The 23,764-nt window shown below is 46.1% G+C and overlaps 1 protein-coding gene across 1 annotated transcript; it reads right to left on the bottom strand.

Moving 5' to 3' along the window:
- Positions 1 to 622: 622 nt before the first annotated feature.
- LOC119389865 (14-3-3 protein epsilon) lies at positions 623 to 21,990 on the bottom strand. Its single transcript, XM_037657272.2, has 5 exons — positions 21,751 to 21,990; positions 14,596 to 14,795; positions 11,308 to 11,414; positions 4,631 to 4,974; positions 623 to 3,447 (listed from the first exon to the last, which is right to left on the bottom strand). The coding sequence occupies exons 1-5, from the start codon at positions 21,812 to 21,814 to the stop codon at positions 3,392 to 3,394; spliced, it is 771 nt and encodes a 256-aa protein (XP_037513200.1). The 5' UTR covers positions 21,815 to 21,990; the 3' UTR covers positions 623 to 3,391.
- Positions 21,991 to 23,764: the final 1,774 nt, after the last annotated feature.

Here is a 23,764-nt window from a genome sequence, read left to right as displayed (position 1 = left end):
TTTATGGGGTATATATGTGGATTTAAACCTAGGAGTGTTAGTCGGTGCCAATCGCAGCCATGGCGGCGAGTGTGTAAAACTTTTTCTGCCTGTTGGAGTCACGCAGCACGTGATCTTTTATGAGCAGGCAGCTGGCTTGTTAGTTCTCATTAATATTTTAGCAATACATAGAGATTTATGATATGCGCAGACACATTTAAGTCCTCCCTACTGTCCTCGTTACGTACCTCCTCTGTCCTCGTCTTTTTTGTGTGGCCAAAATGTCAAACAAATTGCTTTTACCTTGACTTTTCATTTTCCAGGCACTAAACTCAAACCTCGATATAACGAACACGGGTATAACGAAGTAAATGAAGACTAGTCTTGTCATAGCTACAGTGTTACAAATAAACGTTTATAATGAATTTTCAGATATAACGAAGTTATTTTTGTGGCAGATGGGACTGTTATAATGAGGTCTGAGTGTACACCCAAATAAAGAGTTCCGTATTTCCCAGCAATGCTGCAGCCTTTTCCATGCTTAGCACAGGTACCAACTGGCTACCATTCGGGTGCTATGAAATCGCACGTCCAGTCGCAGTGCCCACAAATGGAGAGAGAAAATCAGGGAAACGAAGCAGTCTTGTAGGTTGTCTGAAATTTTTAGTTTTTTTATTACCCAATTTACACGATGCCATAGTATGCAGAGATATAAAGTCGTAGTACATGCATCCTAGCACACAAAAGGGGGGGGGGGGAGAACTGTGGAAAAGTGGTCAAAGGGGGCAGGAAGAGAAGAGGCGTGGCAGACGGGCGCAAAAATGACTACGTCAGGGGTAAACCACACTCTTCGGACACAATCGTACGAGCCCCCTCTCTTGAAAAAAACGCTGCGGCCGCATTGTTCCAGCTGCACCGAGATAGCGAGGCGCCAAAGAACAACTGGAGGAGTGGGTGGGGAAGGTGTGTGAGGGGCTGAGACATGGGCATGTGTGTGTGTCCACAGCAAAGACGTAAGTGCTTCCACAAATGCTGCACGAACACTGAGACAAGAAACATATTTAAAAAAGAAAGAAATCATCTGCACAGCACGAAAAAGCAGCTGAACAAAGCTGTTCTTACACAACAAACATCACATGTCAAAAAATTGTTCTCTGGAGAAATATTTTCGCCATCTTTGGGTGTGCATTATATAAAATGAGCGTAACTAATCTCGCGCAAGTCCCAAGACATGTCGGCGGTGTCTTTTCATCACCGCCTTCGAGTCGAAAGGCGCAGTTTCGCGAAGGCAGTGCCTAGGGCTGCCGCAACAAATGCAATACATCTGCCGTGATTTTAAAAAAAGGAGGACTTTGAACAGAGGAAAGAAAAATGTGAACTGTATAAAAAGCTCGGTTGGTAGCGACTGTCTCAAAGGAATTAAAAGAAAAAAAGAAAAAAAAAAACATCCGGAATGCTTTATGCAGGAGGCCTGAAAAACGGCGACTTGTGCACCACAAGAGACTTGCTCACCCAAAAGGCAGGTGAAAGCAACGAGAAAGACCGCAATGGAAAAAGAAAAAAAAAAATGAAAAGAAACTGACACCCATTAACAAGCGCTGCAAGGCATTCAACATATTGGGGGGAACCTTTTTTTTTTTCACTGCGAAGGTATACATTCTTGGCGCCCAAAATGGCACTACAACTACAGTTTTTCAGAAGTAAATGGTCTTTAAAAAAAAGAAGAAAGACACTCGCACATACACAAGACACTCACACACAGCGTCTGACTGTTCTCCCAAACGTTCTCAATCAATATGGGAGAGTATGGGGAACATGAATGTGCAACGCTAATGACGTTTAAAAAAAAAGAAAAATTGGATGGCGCAAATCTTCTAGTAGATCCTGGTTTCTGGCACATGCAACACATGAAGTGTGAATGAAAGGCACCACCTAAACGGAAAAGTCGAGAGAACAGAAGAATAAAGTGCTCGGCCCAACGCACTGTGCATGGTGAGCCATTGGCAAAAGTACTGGCGAGAGAGGGTGAGCGACACGCATGGAACGCTAGGCGGCCGTAACCACGGCGACACCTAGGCAAGCCAAGCGCCGAGCAGTCAACGACTATGCTCCTCACACTCCTCCCCGGACGTCATGGGGATCGCCCTCCCAATTGCCTCGGCTACGCCAAATGCCAGCACGCGGAAAGAGGGTCAAACGCTGCATATACTATTGCTTGCTCGTTTTTTTTTACTCTGTTTCGCAGAAGGACCGCCCTTTTTGAAGTACAAGGCATCTCGAGTACATTGTGGAATGTCTGCTTGTCAAAACACAAGACAAAAAAAAAACTTGAGTACTGCAAGGAAGTTGCACAGCTGACCAACAGACACTGTAACAAACACACACTGCAGACACTAAAAGAGGCTTTCTTTCACCCGGCTTCTCTCCCTATTTAGCCAAAACTAGTTTGGAAAGCAGCACTGTCGAAACACAAAAGGGCACGCTTTACTAACGTGTCTCGGCAAAACCATTCCGGACTAAGGAACTCAACAGAGATTCTCGTTCACATCACCCAGACAAAAAAAAAAAAAAAAAATGACGGCGGCAAAGAGTCCCAAAAACGGCTGTGCCAGATGCGTGCCCAAGCTCCTAAAGCCAGAATAGAGGGGGGTGGAACCTCAAAAACAACCGAGACTTGCCCCATGGGACTAAAAAAAAAAAAAACATATACCCCATCTATCCCCTCAACAAGCTGAACACCAAACAATACCTCACTAAACGTGTGAACCTTGCAAATGTTGCAGTGGAGAAGACTTTAAACAGAAAAAGGTGGCTCGCGGACCACATCCCGAAAAGCAAGGAGGCACCTCCCGACCGCGGCGCGACTATGCAACTTGGGCAAAGCCCACTACGATGCCGAGGCCAAACGCCGTGCACGCACCGTCTTTCGGGCTGCTCTGCCGTCACACCATCCAAAGCGTTTTTTTTTTTTTATTGGTCAAGGCCCGGTTACAAGAATGCTACGCTAAGTAAAATGCCCGGCGGCCAAGCCAGGTCCGACGCGGCGGCAGCCAAAATGGGGACACTGCGTGCAATGGGGCCAAAAAAGGACCGAAAGATTCCTCTACTGTAACGTGAAGGAAAAAAAAAAAAAAAAAAGACCGGCTAAAATGCAAACTTTTTTTTTTCGATTTCGGAAGAAGCTTATTTATGCGCGTCGTCAAGAACTTTTTTTTTTTAGAAAACACGGAGAAAAAATAAAATTAAAAGGGGGGACAGACTCCTGCAGCATTTTAGGTCACTAACAAGCACATACTAGTCGCAAAGACAGATCACTTGATCCACCACTGGTTTCCCCCCCCCTTTCTTCTTCATCTGCGGCTGCTGCTGTTGCTGCTCACATTCCTTGTAGAGAGAAAGCCTAGTGCCACTCTTACGAAACGTCTTGGTCTTCAACCTCTGGTGCCTGCTCCTTCTGTTCACCTTCACCTGCGGAAGAAAAAAAAAAGACCAGTTGCAAGGCAGAACACGCTACCGCCCTCCATCTTTGGAAGAGGGGGTGCAGTAGACCACAACCAATACAATCACATCCCAGCATTCCCATGCACATACCTGCCAACCTGTAAGCTACCACATAAAATCCTTACAAAATTCTGAAAATTCAACGAAATAGTGCCACCTCATGGCGCGCTCGCGATGTCATGTCCTCTCTTGCGCTGTGCATGTTCCTTCGCGCTGGGACGGCTCATGTACACGTAAACCAACTCGCCCAAGAATAATTTTTAACGCGTTACCTCTCCAGTACAGTGGGCCCTTTTCGTGCTTTTAAAGTGGAAATGTTGCTGCCTTCTGAAGTTGTACCCAACTAATGTCATTCGCCAAGCTCAAGCCCCATTATCTGGACACCAGGGCTTCCAGCAGCCTTCCCCGACATCTAGTGCCCGACACTTCTGCCAAGTTTGGGAATCTTAAGAAAGCTGTTGTCAACAATGGTATTGCGTTTTTGTCCACAAGATGAAGGAATTTTTACCCAGGAAATTGCACGCATTCAGCAACCATGTTTCCCACGTTTTCTGAAACAGAGGCAACCCCGCATGGCAAATGAATGTGTATCTTGCCGCAAGATAGATTCGCTTGCAACCAACATCTTTCGGTGCCCAGTGCCACTCGGTTTCAAACGGGCAAGCGGAGTCAAGGTTTATAAGCCAAAACAAGCCCCGTCATGCAAACGATGTTATGCAACTCCAAATGGCACCTGCCATTTGATGCCACTTTTACAAGGAACATCAAGATTGCCTTCATGTCTTACAAGTACTTAGCCATAATTGCCAACCATACTGCCCTGTTACATTCCCTTCCATGGAGCTTTTCGAATTAGACATAAGACGATATACCTTATCCCGGATCATATGCCCTTTCTGTAATGCCCTAAGAAGCGTAACGTTGGGGTCTTGTCTTTTTCAAGGCTTCATTCAAATTGCAGCCTTGAAGAAGACGAGACCGCTTGTCGAAACGTTGGCTCTAGTGGCACCTCGTGTTCGAGAATTTTTCATCTCTTCAAACTTCCATCTTCTCCTGAGCTTCTGCCTCATCTGGGGTTCTACTGTAACTACAAGGAACACGATAAGGTGGGACCAGTTGATAAGCGGAAAACTCAAATAAATGCACCCACCGTCGTGCTGCATGTCGGAGGTCCAGAGGGTGAGGTTATCCCTGAGCAGCTGCATAATGAGCGTGGAGTCCTTGTAGCTCTCCTCGCTAAGGGTGTCCAGCTCGGCGATGGCATCGTCGAAAGCTGCCTTGGCCAGCCGGCAGGCCCGGTCGGGCGAGTTGAGGATCTCGTAGTAGAAGACCGAGAAGTTGAGCGCCAGGCCCAGCCGGATCGGGTGTGTGGGCGGCAGCTCCGTCATGGCGATGTCGCTGGCCGCTTTGTACGCCACCAGGCTGTTCTCGGCTGCCTCCTTGCGGTCGTTGCCCGTTGCAAACTCGGCCAGGTAGCGGTGGTAGTCCCCCTTCCTGTGGGGACAACCGTTTCACTTGCGAGGGTGCTTTTTGAAGGACTGAACTTCTTTCCAATACAGCAAACTCAGTAAATGAAATCTCTTAAAGGGGCCCTGCAACACTTTTCTTAGCTATAATGGAATAGTCTCACTATTAACACATGATGCTTCACGAATCACATGCAGCAAAAATTTTTAGAATCCGTCAAGTACGAGCAAAGTTGCAGAAATTTCTCCCATGCTCCAAGCGCTTTCTCTCTCCTCTTACTAGCAAGCATGCTGAAAGCTACGCAGGGAGGGGGATGACAAGGGGGCAAGAAGATGCGGCCCTTCGTCACCGTGTATCATGACCTTGAGCATTTTTTTTTTCTTCAAATGTGCAGCTTACTTTCAGTGTGATTGCGAGTGCGGGCACGGGGCAGCATACCGCGATGCTCAAATTAGCCAATGGCTGCAGACTTGGGTATATGGCGAAGAAGTTTGGGTATATGGCATCATTTGTAGAGAGAAAAGGGAGCGATTTCTAACTAACCGAGAATTAATTGCAAATTCCAGGCCGCATGCAGTGCTATAATATTTGGCTCGCATGTTTTCGAGAGCCTTGACTACCGATTGGCAGCGTTTTCCGACCATGCTCAAGAAGTGTTGCAGGGCCCCTTCAAACGGAACTGCTGCTTAAGCTGTATTCACACGATGGACGAAATCGCGATTCGAGCCTGCGGATTGCGAACTACGTCACCATACATCAGACATTCCTGCGTTCCCGCTTCGGTCCGCGCGGAGCGATTCGTGAAATGACAGGTCCAAACCAAAGTTGGGATCCTTGGAGAGCAATGCCGAAATCCTTGCTTGTCGCACGAATGCTCCACTGTCGTGTGAATGCTGGCTGCGGAGAGATCCGAATCACGTCACATGTCACGTGACTGATTCGTCCGCGATCACATCCGTTGTGGGAATAAAGCTTTAATTAAGCGGAACGACTGCTTCTGATATGATTGGTTTCGTGCCTCTGTTCCTCACTCACAGTGATGCTACCGAGGACTTCTGATTTGGAGCAATTTTTGGAGCAGCAAAATTTCCGTTTTGGAGCACTTTGGAGCAGCAAAATTTTCATCTTGGAGCACTTTGGAGCAGATCATTTTGCATGTGGGAGCACTCTGGAGCAGCGAATTTTACATCCTGGAGCGCACTACAGAAGCATATTGCAATAACATTCAAGCACCGGAATATTACTATGGGGCTCTTATGAAGGCTAGAAATATTTCGATTCATTGCAAATCTCATGGAAAAAATCATCTCCGGAGAACTCCATACTTCACTCGCTAATGAAAAAATAAGGGCTCATGCAGTTGAGTGTTCTGAATTAACCTCTTCGGCGATTATTTTCGACACTAGCAAATAAACAGAATACCAGATCAATAAAATTGCACTTTATGAAATAACACTCTAAATACATCTATGTGGTTATCGGCAGACATTGTAGACAAACGCCGTGATGTACAGCAGTGCCTCAATGCCAAAGAGCCACACTGTCCCTAATGAATTCCCCTAAGAAAACTCCTAGGCGAAAGCCAGGTTCTTTTTCTTCTCGATCGACGGGTTGATTCTCCCCCTCCTCCTCTGCAAGCTTTCTGCACCTCACCTGGTTTTGCGCTAGCTCCATGATCGGCGCACCGATTACGGAAGCAGTGTAAAGCGACGATGACGTGATGGCGTCATCACGTGACATCACGATATATGACGCCATGATGACGTCACAAGTTTTGACGATCTATGACATGATGATGACGCCATCACATGATTATTTTTTGCATCAATCGATTGACGCCGCCCACGGTCAATTTTCGTGTTTGATAAAGCATATTGCGAATTGAACGTTAACAACCTGGCCTTACATACCAAACTGTCCTCCATCATACAATTTGTTGGTATCGCGCATTCATTGCTTCGCCCTTAAAGGGGTACTGACACGAATATTTTCAGTTGTCGTTTTTTTGCGTCAAATGAAGGGTCAAGCCCTCAAGAGCCTAGAAAAGGTAGTGCTAAGCGCAAGTGCGCCTGGAAAAGTAATTACAGTATGTTTTTAAAAGCTAGTTTCGGTTCGTACTGTACCCTGACGTCACAACACGGGTATGAGCTTCTCGTCGCGCGCTCGCACAATATATAGTGACGTTTCCACTGCCACTCCGCACCGTGGCTCCGTTGGTGACGCACAAGCGGCCATCTTGGAAGTTTTGGTACCTAACGTCATCACAAGTAGCGAGACTGCTGCGTGATGTCACCAGAATTTGTACTGTAGCCTGACGTCAAGCTAGTATCGATGTCAGTAGGTGCGCCATGTAAAAATTGACTTTAATATCGAATTAAAATATCTTAGCATTTGCTGAGCTTCTCACTTGCTCAGAGCCGTCTGTGTATAGAGGAGATTTGTATGGCAGAGTAAACTCGCCTTCGAAAAAAGGTGTCAGTACCCCTTTGCGCGAAACTGAGTTTTTTTACCCGTCAGCTATTGACCCCCGAAAGCGAGGGGCGGCCGTGCAACATGGGGTAGCCGCTTCACTGTGGGCCGTCAGCGACGGGCCCGCTACTGACAGCTGCGTATTTGCGGCTGCTCCGACCAGGATATATACTTTTATTAATGAGATGACATTTTCACAAAGCAAGCAATAAATTCGAATTGGAACCCTCACGTGAGCTCGAAAGGGCAGGGCCATTTAGGGGGTATTTACCGCAGAGCGATTAAACTCGGACGTGCTGGTATAAGCAATTACGAAAAAGCTCTTCCGAATGAAGATCCATGGATAAAGTATATCTGAGGAAAAGTGTGAACGCGTTTCCACCGTTCGCGTGCCCTTCCACAAACGCGAAGCAAGGAAAATTCGATATTGTTCCATATATATACTGCTAGCGATCCCAGATTTCATTCTGCGATGTCCGGAAACAGAAGTGACAGACATTTTAGCAGCACACATGTAGTTATTACTGAACATTGCTTCCCTTACGTGCCGTGCGACGCTTGAAACGAGCTATCAGCAGCGTTTCTAGAACAGACGACGTCCGCCGATGAATCGCCGTCGCACCTTTTCGCTACCGAGAGGCCTAGACGTCACGAGCCTCTGCGGAGAGCGCGTTTTGCTGTCGAGCCGACTTGCAGAACAGAAGCTGCGTCGGCACCGTGCATGGCATCGTGGCTTATTCGGGACGCACGCGCGAGCGCTGTTTATTCAGCGGAATAATTCTTGCTCCATGGTTGCGACTTTGGCAGCCCCGAGATCAAGCTGCACATGTTCTGACGCGCCGGCCGTGCGACTGCCGGTGATAGACGACCCCAAACCCGAGGCTTTGGCGCAGTTTGGTGCAATTTTCGTCGATATTATCAGGATGGCGCAGTAAATACAATTTGGCGCACTTTGGCGCAGTTGGCGCAGGAGTGGAATCACTGCACTCAGTAATGGAACACATTTTCCAGGTCAATTCAAGTTCACTCAGGAGTTTACTGTAAATATAACAATAGTTTTGCAGCTGAAGCTGTGGGAAGAACACTTTGGCAGTGTATTTAGGAGTGCTAAGCTGTCTCCAACGTTGCGAACACAACACTCCAAACTATGGTGACTGGATGATTGACACCTCGTATTCTACGCAACACACAAATCGCTATCAACAATGTGAGCTGCATCCTTTTGCTGCTGGGTACCATCCTGCAACACTACCTAACCCGAGTCACTTGGCAGTATACCCGTGACTACCCCAAGAAAATTACTCCCACACATATAAGCAGGCAAGCGATGATCCTACTTGTCATATCCTTGATCATAATCCCCACCGAATCACATGGGTATTGTTATGCCCCAACACAACAACTATTGGTTGAACAAGAGAAAAATGGGAGCGCTGAGGCAGTGGAAACCTTAGGAGGCACTAAATACAGCATCAAATTTGTGACAGATCAGGCTACACAACGGGTAAGGTTTGGAGGCCATGCCTATAAGAAAGCTTGGGGTTATGATGTGCGAAACGGTGCGAACGGTGCTCTGTGATGGCACGCAGAGCTATAAGTGGTCTACGAGCTTCTATAAATGTTTCAAAGAAGGGCAACACAAGGCTAAATTCCTGTAACGACTGCTTTCCACAGCTGCCGGCAGGTGTATACACGGGTTTATGCGAGTGCCATTTTGGAATAAGCATTTTTTTTTCTAAATGAAGGCAATGTTGAACTTTCTTTTTTTTTTTTTACAATGCCAGGCAAGTGGCTGCAGACTGCACCAAGCATTACACCGAGCCATCAGCAGCATAATATACCATAATTCCACAAAATTTAAGCAATAACAAGCAGTGGCAAGCTAAAATATTTCGTTGAGAGCTCAACGCACGTGTCGCAGTGCATACCTCCCAATCCGTGTGCTCTAAAATTTTTACAGACAGCACAAACCAGAAAAGAGGAGGAAGAAGGATGGAGTGCATTCAAAAGGGCTTTGGCCTGAGTGCACACCTCTTCTGGGATATATACACCCTTTATCAGTGATGATTTAACTCAAGGCAGAGCACACAGCCAGCAATCCAGAAACCGGTGAGATTGACAAGCAAAACATTGCACCAACCTTTCAGCAACTTAGCCAAATTAGCCTGCTCAAGGACTATTCTGAATGAACTTACTCAAACCAAGTGCAACGCCCACTGGTATCTCCAGTATCAACTGATTTTGCAATGACACAAAGCGGCGGGGGCATTTTGTGCAGTCGTGAACCACCATAGCTTTTAAGACGCCTGAAACTTTGTTCCCATACAGAATGATCCAGAGAGTTGGTTTACTCCACCTCCATATTGCTCGCTTTGCTGTGTGGCATATTTCCTGCAGCTGTGCTTAGGCAGTATGCTGCATTTCGCACAAATCCTCACAATCGCGCAGCTGCTGGCTATTTATGTGCTGTGTTGAGTCCTGGGACAATATAGTGAATGGATTCCTTTCACTTCATTCTGTTCTCCTATCACTCATGAGTGGATGATTCCAGTGATAATGCAGGGTGGTCACTGCGTACAACTACTGAGGAAGCATAAGAATTACCGCAGAAATGAAATTGTTATGTTGTTCTAGTTTTGGTAAACAGAACAATTCTTTTCCAATGACATTCCTTCTTGCACTTTGTCAGGAAGGCCAGCCATGAATGGCAGGTAAGAGTAATGGCGCGTTCACACTTGGCCTCGATGGGGGCGAAAGCGGCAAAACTCACCGGAAATTCACTCGCTTCGCCGCCTAAGCGGCCGGAAAACCACGCCGCGAGGCGGACGCGAAAAAATCGGTCCGAGACCGATTTTTCCGCCACGCGAAAGCGGATCGCCTTTCCGCTTCACGGGAAGCCGTACTTTGGCTGCGCTAGCTCAAATCACGTGACGTAAACAACAGACCGCAAATTCAACATGGCGGCCAAGGCGTCGGCGGTGGCTCACATCGGCGCATTTGCAAACTACCCGTCCAGCACGACAAGACTCACAGCCTCGACAAGGACGCGTTCCTCGAGAACCTGGTTTGGATTACGATTGACAAGAACACTGGAAGTAGAAAAAGGTGTAGCAGTAGCGAGTCGGCGTGCCCCAACGTCTCTCGCTTCTTGCAAAGCCGGGTGAATCCGCCGCCGCAGCCACTGCTGCCGTGTCCGCTTATGTAGTTTCTGCTGGTGTATCTCCCGAAACGGCGGTTTGAAAAGGTGAAAGCTATTTATTTTCCGTGTTTTGCATGCTCAATTTGAATTCGGTACGAAATTAAATGCTCAGGAAACGGGGAAAAGAGAATGAATTCTCGAAGTGGCGAAGGCGGCGGCGGCGGCGGCGGCGACAGCATGCTGGAGAGGCAGAACAAATGTGAACATTTCCGACGCGCGCGAAAACGGTTTTCCGGCCGCTCTGGCGCTTTCGCTTTCTCTTCGCTTCTCAAGTGTGAATGCGCCTTAACAGAACCAAACGAAGAAAATCGATACACGGCGCTGCTGCTGATCTGAGACACTTCACGCAGGACTTGTAGCATGTCTGCTGGCAGTGCGACTGGCTCCGTCAAGAATGCGGGGCAACCCAACCGTTTAATGTTCAACTGTTCTTGCAATGTGCACATGTAAAATTCTGCACATTGAATCATCGCCATGCAACCTATACACGGGGGATGTCTGCAGTGGCCAAGGCTCGTAAGGGCAGAGAGGAAATGTACACCACCAGGATAGGAAACACTGTAGTCGCACGCGTGCCCTTTCTTGTATGTACAGCTGGAATGCACTGTCATGCACAGTCGACATGCACTTTAACAAAAAGCTAAGAACAGTTTTAATGGGGGGAAAATGAAACAGTGGTGGGCTGTACTCACATCTTGTAGTAGAACACCTTGGATTCACCAGTAGAGGCAGTGGGGATAAGGTGCTTGTCCAAGACATCCAAAATGTCCTGGCAGATTTCTTTCAACTCCGTCTCAACCTGGTCACAAGACAAAGGAAGTAATATTCGTCACACACGCAAAGAGTAAATTGCAACACTGTAAAGTACAGGTTTGGAAACTTGAAAAGAAAGTGCAGTACATACACCGCAGCACTGTGCCTGGCTTTACTTTACATTTCAACTATGCAATGCTCCTGACTAAACTCTCCACTCACTACACCACAGCCCATAAATTTAAAGATCAGAATACAGGTGCAACCGTCACCAAAGGCTCACAAGATCACACACTTTTGATACGGAAACCTGAGAGGCAAACAAAAAAAAAAGGAAGACACCAGCTGCCATTATCGATTGCATGTTACTGAGAATGTGTAGCTCTGGGGCTCCAACTAAATTAGACACAGCGGAGAAATGTCAGAGGTGACTTCATGTCAACTAAACACTATAGACAGATGCAATTTAAGAAGGCAGTAGAGGCCCCGCTACCTATTCGGCGGCTTGACGACAGTCGGTCCCAGAAAACAGACAACCCACACAGTGCCAGGAAGACAAAACTCAATTTATTCATTCAGCGATGCGTTTTTAAGTGCTTCGTAGCCAATAGGAGGGCGACAGCAAATAAAAAGAAATGAAGATAACGCAGCAGGCGGGGCAACCTTATCTGAATGCCTCAACATAGATAGAGACAAGCACCACGAATGTTACACCGCCCAGATGACTTAAGTTTGGCTGCTGATTGCCTCCATGATCAAAGAAATAGACCTGCTCATGTTCTCGGTCACCAGCTGCTTGGCTCATGACAGCAGTCTAGAGTGCACGTCCACTGGTGCAGACTCATGTTCACCTGCCTTTGAGGAGGAAATGCCACCACCTTCTAAACTTGCACCTGACTACAGGTGCATACGTCTGCCTCTTTGACACAAGGATGCTAAAATTATTTTTATCTTATTTTGTAACCTACCCTTTCACAACACCCGAGGGCACCGTTTTTGCCATGAATGACACCTGGCAAGTGAGATAACGAGCAAACAAAAAATAAAGATGGCAGAACCGCCTTCGAGCTACCCACCACACCGACTCTCCATGATGTCATAGATTTCAGCAACACCTCTGCTGAGGGACTATGTATTGTTTATGGATAAAAATGAATTGCATTGCGTTCTGAGGGAGTAAAATACTTGACATATCTCGGGAAAGTTTACTAAGCTAATACGGCCAAAACAGAAAAAAAAAGGCAAATCTGTGACATCACAGCGACATTCAGGTGCCCAAATGTTTGCACTGAATAGTACAAAAATGAAACTCTCGACCTTCATTTTCCATTATAGCTACAAAATTAACGATGATAAAGTCCTCATTCGGTAATCTATCAGTTTCAACTGACTTGGTGTTTCACATCAGTGTCTCTTTAAGAAGGGTCATGTACAAAAGTCAAGGGGGTCACAACATGCTTTACGCAAAACTGTGTAAACTTGTCACAATGTGGAAGTAACAGTGTATCAACTTTTCAGCTGCACTGCAAAGCAGATTTCAACGCATTGCAGAAAGATTCACAAAATGATGCCGATTTCACAAGGAAGAAAAGAGAAGGCAACACTGAGGCATCTCTCGAAGCAAGTTCAGACAACCACCTACTTTAACATGCCAAGAAATTGCAATAAAATGGATTTTCTTTACACAGTCAAATGCGTTTTTTTTTCTCAGCTGAATACCAAGAAATTTTTTTTTCTCATGACTTTCCCAAGTTTTGGGTTAGACAGAAATCATGCCAGCCTAAATCTCAGCATAACTACAGCACTTATTAGAAATATGGCATTTTGCCTAGCTAGAAGACAGTGGTACGTCATGCATCACTGCAATTATTTGCATGCACATTACGTTATTTCACTGCCCAATTGAAGGTACCTAAAACGTTTTCAAAGGTAACTTATTTCTGTGCAACTTACAACATAAATAAAATAATAGAACCAGGCCACATTCAGGAACTTACAGAAAATCTGGAAGTCAGAAGCATGCACCATCAGCAATGATACCGAATCAAAATACTGCCGATTCCACCAGCGCAAGATTGGCGAGACATACAAAAACTTTACCAGCCGAAAGATTACAAATCATGAAATTGGTGTGGTCCAGTGGCATAGAGAGGATTTGAAATTCCAACGGTAGTTTTAGCTTGTAGGCAAGCTTGGCAATGTGACGTGGCTCCTGCATTCTGCCAGGTGTGGGCCTTCACAATGCAATCAACGTGTGCTCCAAAGAGATACGAGACTGTGAAAAGTGCTCACTATGAAAGATGCCAGCACGATGACCATAAATACCTCTGTCATAGCTGATTTTCAACAACAATGGCGATGTAGCCTTGGCTCTCTTGAGGGTGCAAAGTGCAGTAATCGCATGCTGCTCCTGAATGACGCTCGAGGTCACTGTGATATAGTTCTGCGACTATATTCCCAGTTAATTACCAAAGTCTATCCCTACCAACCTTTTGTAATTGAAGTGACGCATCATCATCGACCGCGAGCCATATTGTGGAGACAATGGCAACACCACTGGCTTTGGTGGAGGGCTTCTGCGCCACTACTGCCAATGTTATTTTCTGGGGCATTCAAAGCTAGTACTGTTGGGCACCTGCATCTCATTCAGTAGTCATTTGCTTAGTCTCACAATGCACTACAGTAGCTTTCAGTATTACATTTTCTCCTTCCAGAGCTGGCATCATCCAAGGCTTGCTTCGTGAAACTTAAAGAAAAAAATGCACCCGCCACAGCCTGTTTGCAGCAGTAATGTTTATGCATAAAATCCTATGGGACACTGATGGAGAAAGCTTTGTTATGCGCAGGAAATTTCTGTTCGTATTCGTTATGCAGAACTATGAATGCAGCTTTCTTTTGTAATTTGCAACGCAAATTGATAGCCCTTTGTCTTCATCTTTTTTCCAGCTAGGTTTCCCCCAGTTTCACATACACGTAACATCTGATTAAAACGACAGATACTGCCAGCTTCATTCTCAGTGCCTCTGCCAAACTGGATTACCAGAACTGCTGCACCAAGTTCCATCTGACACAAAAACATGCTGTCTCCTTAACTCTAAACTCAAAACGCGACTGAACGAAAAGTGCACCTGAAACCGGGCGGGGCGATAGCCAGCATATCTCGCAAGGCTAGATTCACCTGCAACCTACAACATTGTCCTTCTCCAAGGTTTGGCAACATGACGCACCTGTATCCGGTACTGGCGGATCATGTCGAGGCGGCTCTCCGATCCCTTGTTCTCTTCCTTCTGCTCGATGGAACTGATAATGCGCCAGGAGGCACGGCGCGCACCGATCACATTCTTGTACGCCACTGACAGGAGGTTGCGCTCTTCAACGGTTAGCTCCACGTCCAGGGACGCCACCCGCTTCATAGCCTCAACCATCTCTGCAAAGACAAGAAATGTGCATGCTCGCGGTGAGAATAGGAACTGGCAAAGAAAAGAAATGCCACACACAAATACAGATGGATCTCACCGAGCAAGACCTGAATGCAGCAACGTGCCCATATATCGAACCAACATGTGCTAGCTTTCACGTTGTAACCACCTGTGTACCGCCTAGGAAAGAGTAACAAAAGCTACATCGCAATTTTTTTTTTTTTTTTTTGCAGTTTCACATGTGTCAGCTCAAGTCACCAAAGGCAACACTTTTTTCTGATTGAACCAAAGTGAAACTTTCTTTAGAAAAATGATAAGCAGAATGAAGAATCCAAAACCCCCATCACTGCCTCGTCACTTCTTCAGGGGCAGGGCATCGGTGTGAATGTTGTGTAGCGCAACATTCAGGTTACTGCGACCGTGGTGCAGAGGCTGTTGCAACCCGACATTGTTCTTTTTTCATATTCTGTAAGCATTAAGATACACATAGACTAAAAAATAAACTGACTGCATAATGACTAGGAATTACTGCCAAAGTGGGTGTTTATTCAAGGGCACCTTAACAATTAGCTCACTGAAAATGTTTCTCCAAATCTAAAACTTGTGGAGCTGATTATAGCAATACTGACCTATTATCCAACCAAAATGGCAGAAAATATGGCTTTGCTACATGAATTAGCAAACAATACGTTCCTTGACACATTCTAAGTTTTTAAAGATTGGCTAAATTTCACTGGGTACTACTATTCTTGGTGCATGCACACGACCCACAACATGCTTTTTCCTCAACTTATGTCAGTGTCTCACTTCCAACAGAATAACGATTATTGGCAATGACACCTCATCATGACTGCTAAGGTACAAACTTTTGCTTCCATAATCAAAAATACAAAGATCAAGACAGAAAAATATAGTAACTAAATTTTACAATATTTCCCACGCCTTTTCTAAATTGGCGACACAAGGTCTGCAAAAAAGCATTTTTAGAATGAGGAGGAAGAACCTGAAACTTAATGAACAACAGAAGAACGCCCACATTGCTTAAGGAAAACAAAAGGGCATGTTATAGCTTTCCATATTTCCTCATGTACAAGGAAACAGTTGACGGCCACTGGGCAGGGAAATGTTTCATTCCAATCGCTCGCACAAAACATTGAGCGGGAGAGAGACCGTAACCTGCTGAACGTTCCTGACACCTTGGGAAGGAGTCTGCATCCGACTGTGGCGTCAAAGAGTGGCTACCTACTAAGCGCACGCGAAAAGCTCCACAGCATAGACCTCATGATGTGAGGTGCCACGTTTTTGCCAAAGGACTGAATAAAGAGTACAACATCATCCCATAGCAGATGCAACAAACAAGGTGAACAGTGGACAACCAGAGTGCATCAGCAGCCATATGGGTACCAAAAGCGATCTTCAAGTGCTCTCCCAGACACAGTTTCAAAGTCCCTCCACCAATAATGACAAAATTTTCGTGACTTGGCAAACTCGAAGCTGCAACAGACACCGTTTGTTGCAATGCAGAACTTACCGATTAGTATCAAACAGGGAGGGGAGAAATGATTAAGACTACTCAGTCTCGCTCAATCAATACCTTCGTTACTGCAAAGCAAGCCAACTCTCAAAATTCTGCAAACTGTCCGTTTCACTGAATTATTTTCTCCAACACATATTCCTGACCTTTCTGTCGATGACCACGCAAGTGCTCCAAGGTACTCAAAAATCCCCTCTTGACAATTCCAGATAATCGCCCAGTGTTGTCACCCTCCCTTTCTCAAGGTTGGCCGAAAGCCCTAAGAATTAGTCCCGGCCTACACTGTTAGGGCTCCTAATGGTCCTGAACTGGGCATGACATCGAAACAGAGCCAGCAGCACGAAGTTATGAATGGAGACTACAGCAAAAGTGTTACTCTGATAAAACTTTAAAGAGAGAGAGAGCGCTTTCAATTGATTTTACTAAAATTCTGCATATCAAAGTGTTCATCTTTAACAAACAACTTCAGATCATCTACCTGCAATCAACATCAGGAGTTCGACTACCACAAAAGAGCTTCTTGCTGGAATGTCGACTGGTCCTACTGCCTTCCAGCAACTACAACTACAAAGACGCCGATACGAAGTGGTTCTTTTCTAATGAACAAAAACACAAGGCACAATCATATTGTGAAATTTGGATGAAGAGAAATATTTGAAAGTAAAATAAAAGGGCAGGTTATAACGAACTGTGCACATGGATGGACACATTCAACATTTCAGTCGTTTTCAGGGACCTAGGAGCAAATTAAATATGTCAGGTTGAGCAATGATGGGAATAATACAGTCCATAAAGTTTTGCATAGCATATCAGTTCTGCGGTATCCCACAATGGTGGAAGGATTAAAGGGACAATAAAGGCAAATGTTAAGTAGACGTTGATTGCTGAAATAACATTCCAGATACCTCGTAGTGCTTGTTTCGTGCCAAGGAAATGCTTATTTTGAAAGAAAATCACGCTTTAGTGGTTTGCAGAGCGTTAGTGCACTACAAATCGCCCGCCTCAAAAGGCCTCCTCTTGTAGCGTTTGCCTTATCCAACGTTGGCCGCCTTTATTGCCCGGCAGCCGACAGTACGGTTTCTGCTCTGAAGGGCACATTACAAGCCTTGCCCAAGTTGCGGTTGATCTCATAATCCTCGGTAAGAAAGTGCAGAGAGCACACACACAGATTTCTTGGTTGTTTAGCACACTGTAGCAGAGGCACAGCACTCAGCCACTTCGGCGTGGGCTTAGTTGCAGCACCCATCCATTGGAAAGTCACGTCTGTTTCTTTGCTGCTGTTGCTCAAGCGGCGCACACCATTCAGGCATCCGGCAACATAACAAGAAAGAGGCATTTTGTCGAATTTTTTGTTAGAGCGACTTTCATGAGCGTGCAACGCACCCGCAAAAGTATGCAATAACGAAACTACCACGGAGACGCAACCGCGCGAGCGGAGAGGTGCCCGGTGAAAACGGAATTTTTAAACCACCGGCGATTATCTCCTAGGTAGCACCAAGTTCTTCTTTCCACAAATGAAACAAAAACGCACAAGCAGCACTTTATTACGTCTTGTAATGTACGAAATGTTATTTTTTTATTAGAAGTAGTATGAGTACTACTGATTAATTGTACTCTGGACTCTTGACGTCATCGGGCTCATTCCAAAATCTCCCACTGGTGGCACATGTGTCCTACATTGATCTTAATTTCTCGATTAGTAAAGCACTGCCTGTTGATAATATTGATGTTTTAGGCGTTCTCGAACATTCACCTTTCACTCTGACATAAACTGTTATTTGCCTTTAGTGCCGTTTTAAGAAAGGGAAATTGACAACCACCCATTTGTAGCACGAAGCCAAAGGAAATCCATACAGATTTCGGAGAAAGATACTTAGTTGCGGGAAAATTCGTCTTGGTCCGGGGATCGAACCCGGGAGCAACACCTTTCTCAGGCGGTCGCTCTACCAAATGAACTAACCAGGGAGCTAGCAACTGGCATCGTGCTACAAAGGGGTGGTTGTCAATTTCTCATTCTTAAAGGAGTACTGACACGATTTTGAGACCTCGCAAAAGGGACATTTTTCGCTTCCTTGGTATGCAGTGTCAACGCTGTCCACACACCAGAGTCTGAGAACATGTACAAAATATTTCAATTTGACTGAAGTTTTCGTTGCTCTGCAAGCCAGCCTCACTGCAATGGACATTATCCCGATGAGTCAAGACAGTTTCCCTGAGTTTGCGAGTTCTGCGTCCTGCATGCAGCCTAAATCGTAGAAATCACTGTCAGGGTCACTGGACGACAATTCACTCATCGTTGTTTATGTGCAGCACGAGCAGATGGCGGATTTGCCGCTAGTACGTCGCGAGTTTCTGTATCCCCGTGAAGTCGCACTGCTATGAAATGACACTGAGAACCCGCCCCCTCGAAATCTAAACCGAAAGTCTCTCTTTAAGGTAGCAGTAATTAAAATATATACGATGCATACTCAGGCACCCCAATACTCGTTTTAGGTTTCTGGACACCATTATTTTCATTTATAGCAACAATCCAAAAATTTTTTTAATCCGTGTCAGTACTCCTTTAAAGCTTTGCATACTTCATTTACAAGCAGCCTTTCTTTTTTCTAAAAATACAATTGTACTATCGTTTCATGTGCTGAGACAATCAGATAATGAGGTACACCGTAGTGGGGAATTCAAGATTAACTATGACTGTGCAGAGTTTTTGACGTTGCAGCTAAATCTACATACACCAGCATCATTACATCAAAATAAGATTGTTGCTGCTGGACTCGAACCCACAACTTTGAGTGTGGCCGCTACGTTACTGCAATGGGTGGCATTTCTTTTTTTATTGTCTGCAAAATATAATTTTTGGGGTTTTTAACGTTCCCAAACCACGATATGATTATGAGGGACAATGTAGTGGAGGGCTCCAGAAATTTCAACCACCTGGGGTTCTTTAACATGCACCTGAATGTAAGTGTATGGGCCTCAAGCAATTTCGCTTCCACCGAAAACGCTGCCGCCCCTGCCAGGATTCGATCCCGCGAACTTCAGGTCAGCAGTCAAGCACCATAAATACTAGACCACCATGGCGGGTTGTCTGCAAAATAGCTGCAGACCACTCCATTAGCCAGACTGGGGCTCCGCCTTTGAGGGCATGCAAAGTAACTACCTAAGCAATGTCATCTTGAATAACAAGGTCATGTGGTCATAATATTAAAATTTTTCACCAGTTACATTCACGCAGCATATTCATCTAGTGTTTTTGAGGTTACGATCACAGACCAACCAAGATGAATCGTTCAGACAATGTTTGCAACAGATATCCATTTGTATTCAGCATCGCTGCACAGATATCCATTTGTATTCAGCATCGCTGCGAAGAATTGACAGCGTTCTGTTAAACTTCAGCATTCCTTCTTACATCTGTAATGTTTACTTGTGCTTCCTGTTAAGTTGCAGCTTGGTTCGTTCAATAAGTCTTACAAGAAAAAAAAAAGTGAGTTTGCAAGTCAACAAACTCAACTAAACTTCTGTAAATTTTTATACATAAACTTAAAGGAAATTTTGGAAAGTTGGCAGATATGTCAACAAGCCTTTCGTAAGCCCTAAATAATTATCCCTGTAATGACCAATGTATCACTTATGCAATGCTGTTTTGATACCTCTAAGTTCAGATGTATACATTAAAAACGTGAGCATAGCCGATAATGTGGCACTTTTGATAAGCTGGAAAGTTTTCATTTGTACAGTTCAAGCCAATGAATGAATGTAATATTGAAGTTGCTCCCCAAATATTTCAATATTTTTGTTATTATGCAAATATACTCTACGCTGCCGGAAATAGTGAACAAGATTTTTCAACTGTTCTTGATGTGGAACTCTGTGCATTACAGGATCAAATTTGGAACACTTTTTAGATTCACACAGCGCACTGATGATTCAGAGACCCAATACAACCATGAAACAAGTCACAAATGTTATTTAGAAAACAATGCTATGCAATGTCAATTAAACGCAAGGGACAGCAAGGGCGACAATAGCTGCTGCTATACTACATACCACCAGCTTGATAAGGCGGGCTGCATCAAATGACAATGGCATTGTCTGTTCTAGGTTATGCCCTCGACATTCAGCCTTACTAGCGTTTCTCGAATGCGCTCGTGAAATATATCAACGCTCCCCACGTCAGTAATCAGAACTCGACATGTGAAGGCTACACCGTAGGCTTCCGGAGTTTTTTAACCTGCCGCTGAATCGAAGCTGGCGCGCGCGTTTTCGCAATGCAGCAGCCGGGGTTCGATCTTACGACCTTGCTGAAGCTCGTCAGCCGCGCATATATGCATCTCATTAAAGGCGCATTGGCATTCGCGATGCACATGCGCTGTTTCAGGGCGTTTCACACGCCGCTACTGTCACTTCTCGAGAAGGGTACCACACCTCACACTACAGTACATGCAAAAGAATGATAACTTTCTAACGGAAGCATCCGATGAACACTGGTTATGACGTTTAAACTGACGACCGCACCAGCGTTCAAGCCCTTTTTCGGAAATATTTACACGCACAAATTTCCGGCTACTGAATAAACAGCTCGCCGCGTTCGGACGTACTCCCTAGGCGCTTTTCAATTGTTTATGACCACAGCTAACACCCACGTTATCCGCGCCATACGCGAAAGTATAAAGATTGAGCCTCGCAGCGCGCGTATACTGTGAAACAACGGACACGGCGTGCCTACACACTCCGCCTCGCAGTGAAAGGGGAAAAAAATGGAACCGCTGCCAAGCACTGATGACAGGCGCACTTCCCCCCACGGTGCTTGATGGGTAGGGCGCGTGCACTGGCAGCACGCACGGCCGTAGTACGGACTTTTGATCGGCGAAATGCGGCCGCAAAAGGCGATCGACGAAGTCTGGAACTCGCGTAAGGGCGCTTTCCGTGCAAGCAGGCGCTCTCGCGGTCAGCGAAATGTCAAAAACGGGCATATCGCCAGCGCCGGACAAAGCAGCCAGTGACCTCATCGCAGCCGCCCGGCGGATAGTTCCGCACGCATAACACGGCGCATATATCGCGATAAATTCATAAATTGAGACTGTTCTAGACTCGAAGCGCACGGCACGAAACAAAACCCCCCTTCCGAAGGCGCTCCTGGCGTGGGCAGGGCACCACACGAGACTCTCCCCGTCTCCGGCATTAGTCAACCGACGCGTACACTGAAAAATGAGCTACGCGCAACACCATCCGGTGTTGCGGAGAACCGCAAAAAAACATGCACCGTCCGGCTCCAACATTGCACGAGGGTCTAGCGATTCGTCGTCGAATGAGAAACGAACAACTGCGACCGGGCCGAAGAGGCAAGGTGGCATATAGGCCTAACGTCCAAAAAGGGGACTCGACCACTTTTTGGGAGGGCACCACAAAACGTCGTCGTAGCTCACCGTCATATCGTTCGGCTTGTTCCGCTAGCTTGGCCTTGTACACGTTGTCTTCTCTCTCGGCCATGGCGAACTAGGAAGAAAAGGAGCTGACCGAGTTGTGTGCGGGCTTGGAATAACTTGGAACGCTCTTCAAATGCACCCACACGGAGCAAAAAAAAAAGGTCTGCTCCACCTCCCGGTATCACCAGGCCTAACAACACTTTGCCGCCACGAACGACAAGTTACTCCGCGTCGCCGCACGCACGCACGCACCAGAGTTCCTCAATCGTACAAGTTGCGAAACTCCCCATAAGCCTCATGTATCAAAATCTGAACTTGCCAGTGGCCAAAGTTGCGTAGCTTGCTGATTGTCGCGTCATCTAGTTACCAAAAAAAAAACTAATAAACGCTAAATTTTGTGTTTTAATTTTCCGCAAAGTTGTGCGCGTGGTCGCATTTAGCTAAACAGCAAGCCAGCGCAGAGAGCAACGGTGTGTTTGTTTTTTATTGCTGCTCCCAGATGGCGCGACAATCTGCAGGTTTCTCACAGAATTTGTTATGGGTATGTTCGGGTTTTGGAACGCAGTTTCCCAACTAATGGGATTGCAGGACTCTGCGCACGCACTGCGCCGCAAAGCAAGCCGGTCGTGTCTCAGGCAGCGGCAATGCATGCGCGCGCGCCCGCTCGCCGTGAAAAATAGTCCTCGAACTGGACCCAACCCCCCTTTGCGCGCGGCTTGTCAGGAACCAAATCAAGACATATGTGGCCCGGAGATGCGAAAAAAGACCGTCAATACGGGATCACCAAGTTCAGGGACGCGAGGAATTTCTCGCCGAAGCTGTCACTTCGTCCCTCTTTTATTTTTTATCCTTTAACGTTCCTTCTCTCCTTCCTAGCGCCGGCCGGCGTTGGCCAAACGCAACGCTTCTCTCGGAAGGGTCGATCGGTAGCTAGCGCGCTTATTCCGTGCTTCTTCGAATTGGTTTTTCAGCGGCACTCCCGTTATTCCCGACGCCAGGAAACGTGCCCCTTTTTCTCTTTTTATTTCTCGCGCGCGGGGCTTACACGTTTTGACTGCTAAAATGCACGGCGCATTAACGCCGCGCATGCGAATGGAGCCCGTTTTGCAACGATCGGTTCGATAAGTTCAGTGTTGTTATCGACATGGTACCCCCAGGGGTTGCAAATACATGCTGTTAGCTCTGTGGGGGCTGCACACTGTGATAAAGACATACAAACACACGCATTTTTCGTTTTCCTTGCCGCTTTCCAGCGAGAACTTGCTCCTCGAGAGTTTTTCCTATGCGAGAACATCGTCACAGAAATAACGGGTATCATCCTTTATCAGCCAGCAGAAGCCTTATCCTCTGGAAGGAGAGTGCTGGTCCAAAAACTTCGCGCCTGGAGAAAGTTCACAGATATCTCTGCGATTATTCCATTGGCATGCAGAGGAATCCAATATGCCATCTACAGTTCCAGCAGTCAAGTTAGCAATTTCGTTACAACCAGCTACCAACACCAATGTCACATTGTTTAGAAAACACGCACTAAACTGCACACACTGCAATGTATTTAACAAAGCTTCAGGATTTTTTTTAAGTGCACAACTGCAACTGAAAGCGTGCAGACCATAGGTGGCAGCAAGGAGCTTCGGTTATGCAACTCTAGCTTGAATGCACATGCACAACAGCACACATATACTGTTCGTTCCAAGTACGATGCCTAGGCTGCAGATAAACACCAAGCTTAATCAAGCCAGCACAAAAAGAACAAAGCACACACCCCAATACATGCCCCCCCCCCCCCCCCCCCACTATATTATACAATTTGGGTCTATTCAAAAGGCGCAACCACTTTCAAGGCACTGCTCGTCGTCACACTTTGTCTACATAACCCAGAAAGCACGGACACCATCCATTGTCTGGCCAGGCCAAATCCATCACAAAGTGAAGACAAAACTGGCAAAGAAATGCTCGAGACCTGTCGCATCAAGCACAATTGAAGCAGCTGGTATTGTTTGTCCCTTTGTCAATG

This window comes from Rhipicephalus sanguineus, chromosome 4 (genome assembly GCF_013339695.2).
Source record: "Rhipicephalus sanguineus isolate Rsan-2018 chromosome 4, BIME_Rsan_1.4, whole genome shotgun sequence".
In the NCBI taxonomy this organism is placed as follows: Eukaryota; Metazoa; Arthropoda; class Arachnida; order Ixodida; family Ixodidae; genus Rhipicephalus; species Rhipicephalus sanguineus.
The sequence above is the reverse complement of the archived record's forward strand: the minus strand, read 5'-3'. Positions and strand labels throughout refer to the sequence as shown.

Bases quoted from the DNA above. Each gene is read 5' to 3' on its own strand.
- LOC119389865 (XM_037657272.2), bottom strand. From the start codon at position 21,814: ATGGCCGAGAGAGAAGACAACGTGTACAAGGCCAAGCTAGCGGAACAA. The intron at 14,796-21,750 runs GTGAGCTACGAC...TTGTCTTTGCAG, and splicing joins ACAAGCCGAACGATATGACG to AGATGGTTGAGGCTATGAAG. The intron at 11,415-14,595 runs GTGCGTCATGTT...TCTTGTGACCAG, and splicing joins TCCGCCAGTACCGGATACAG to GTTGAGACGGAGTTGAAAGA.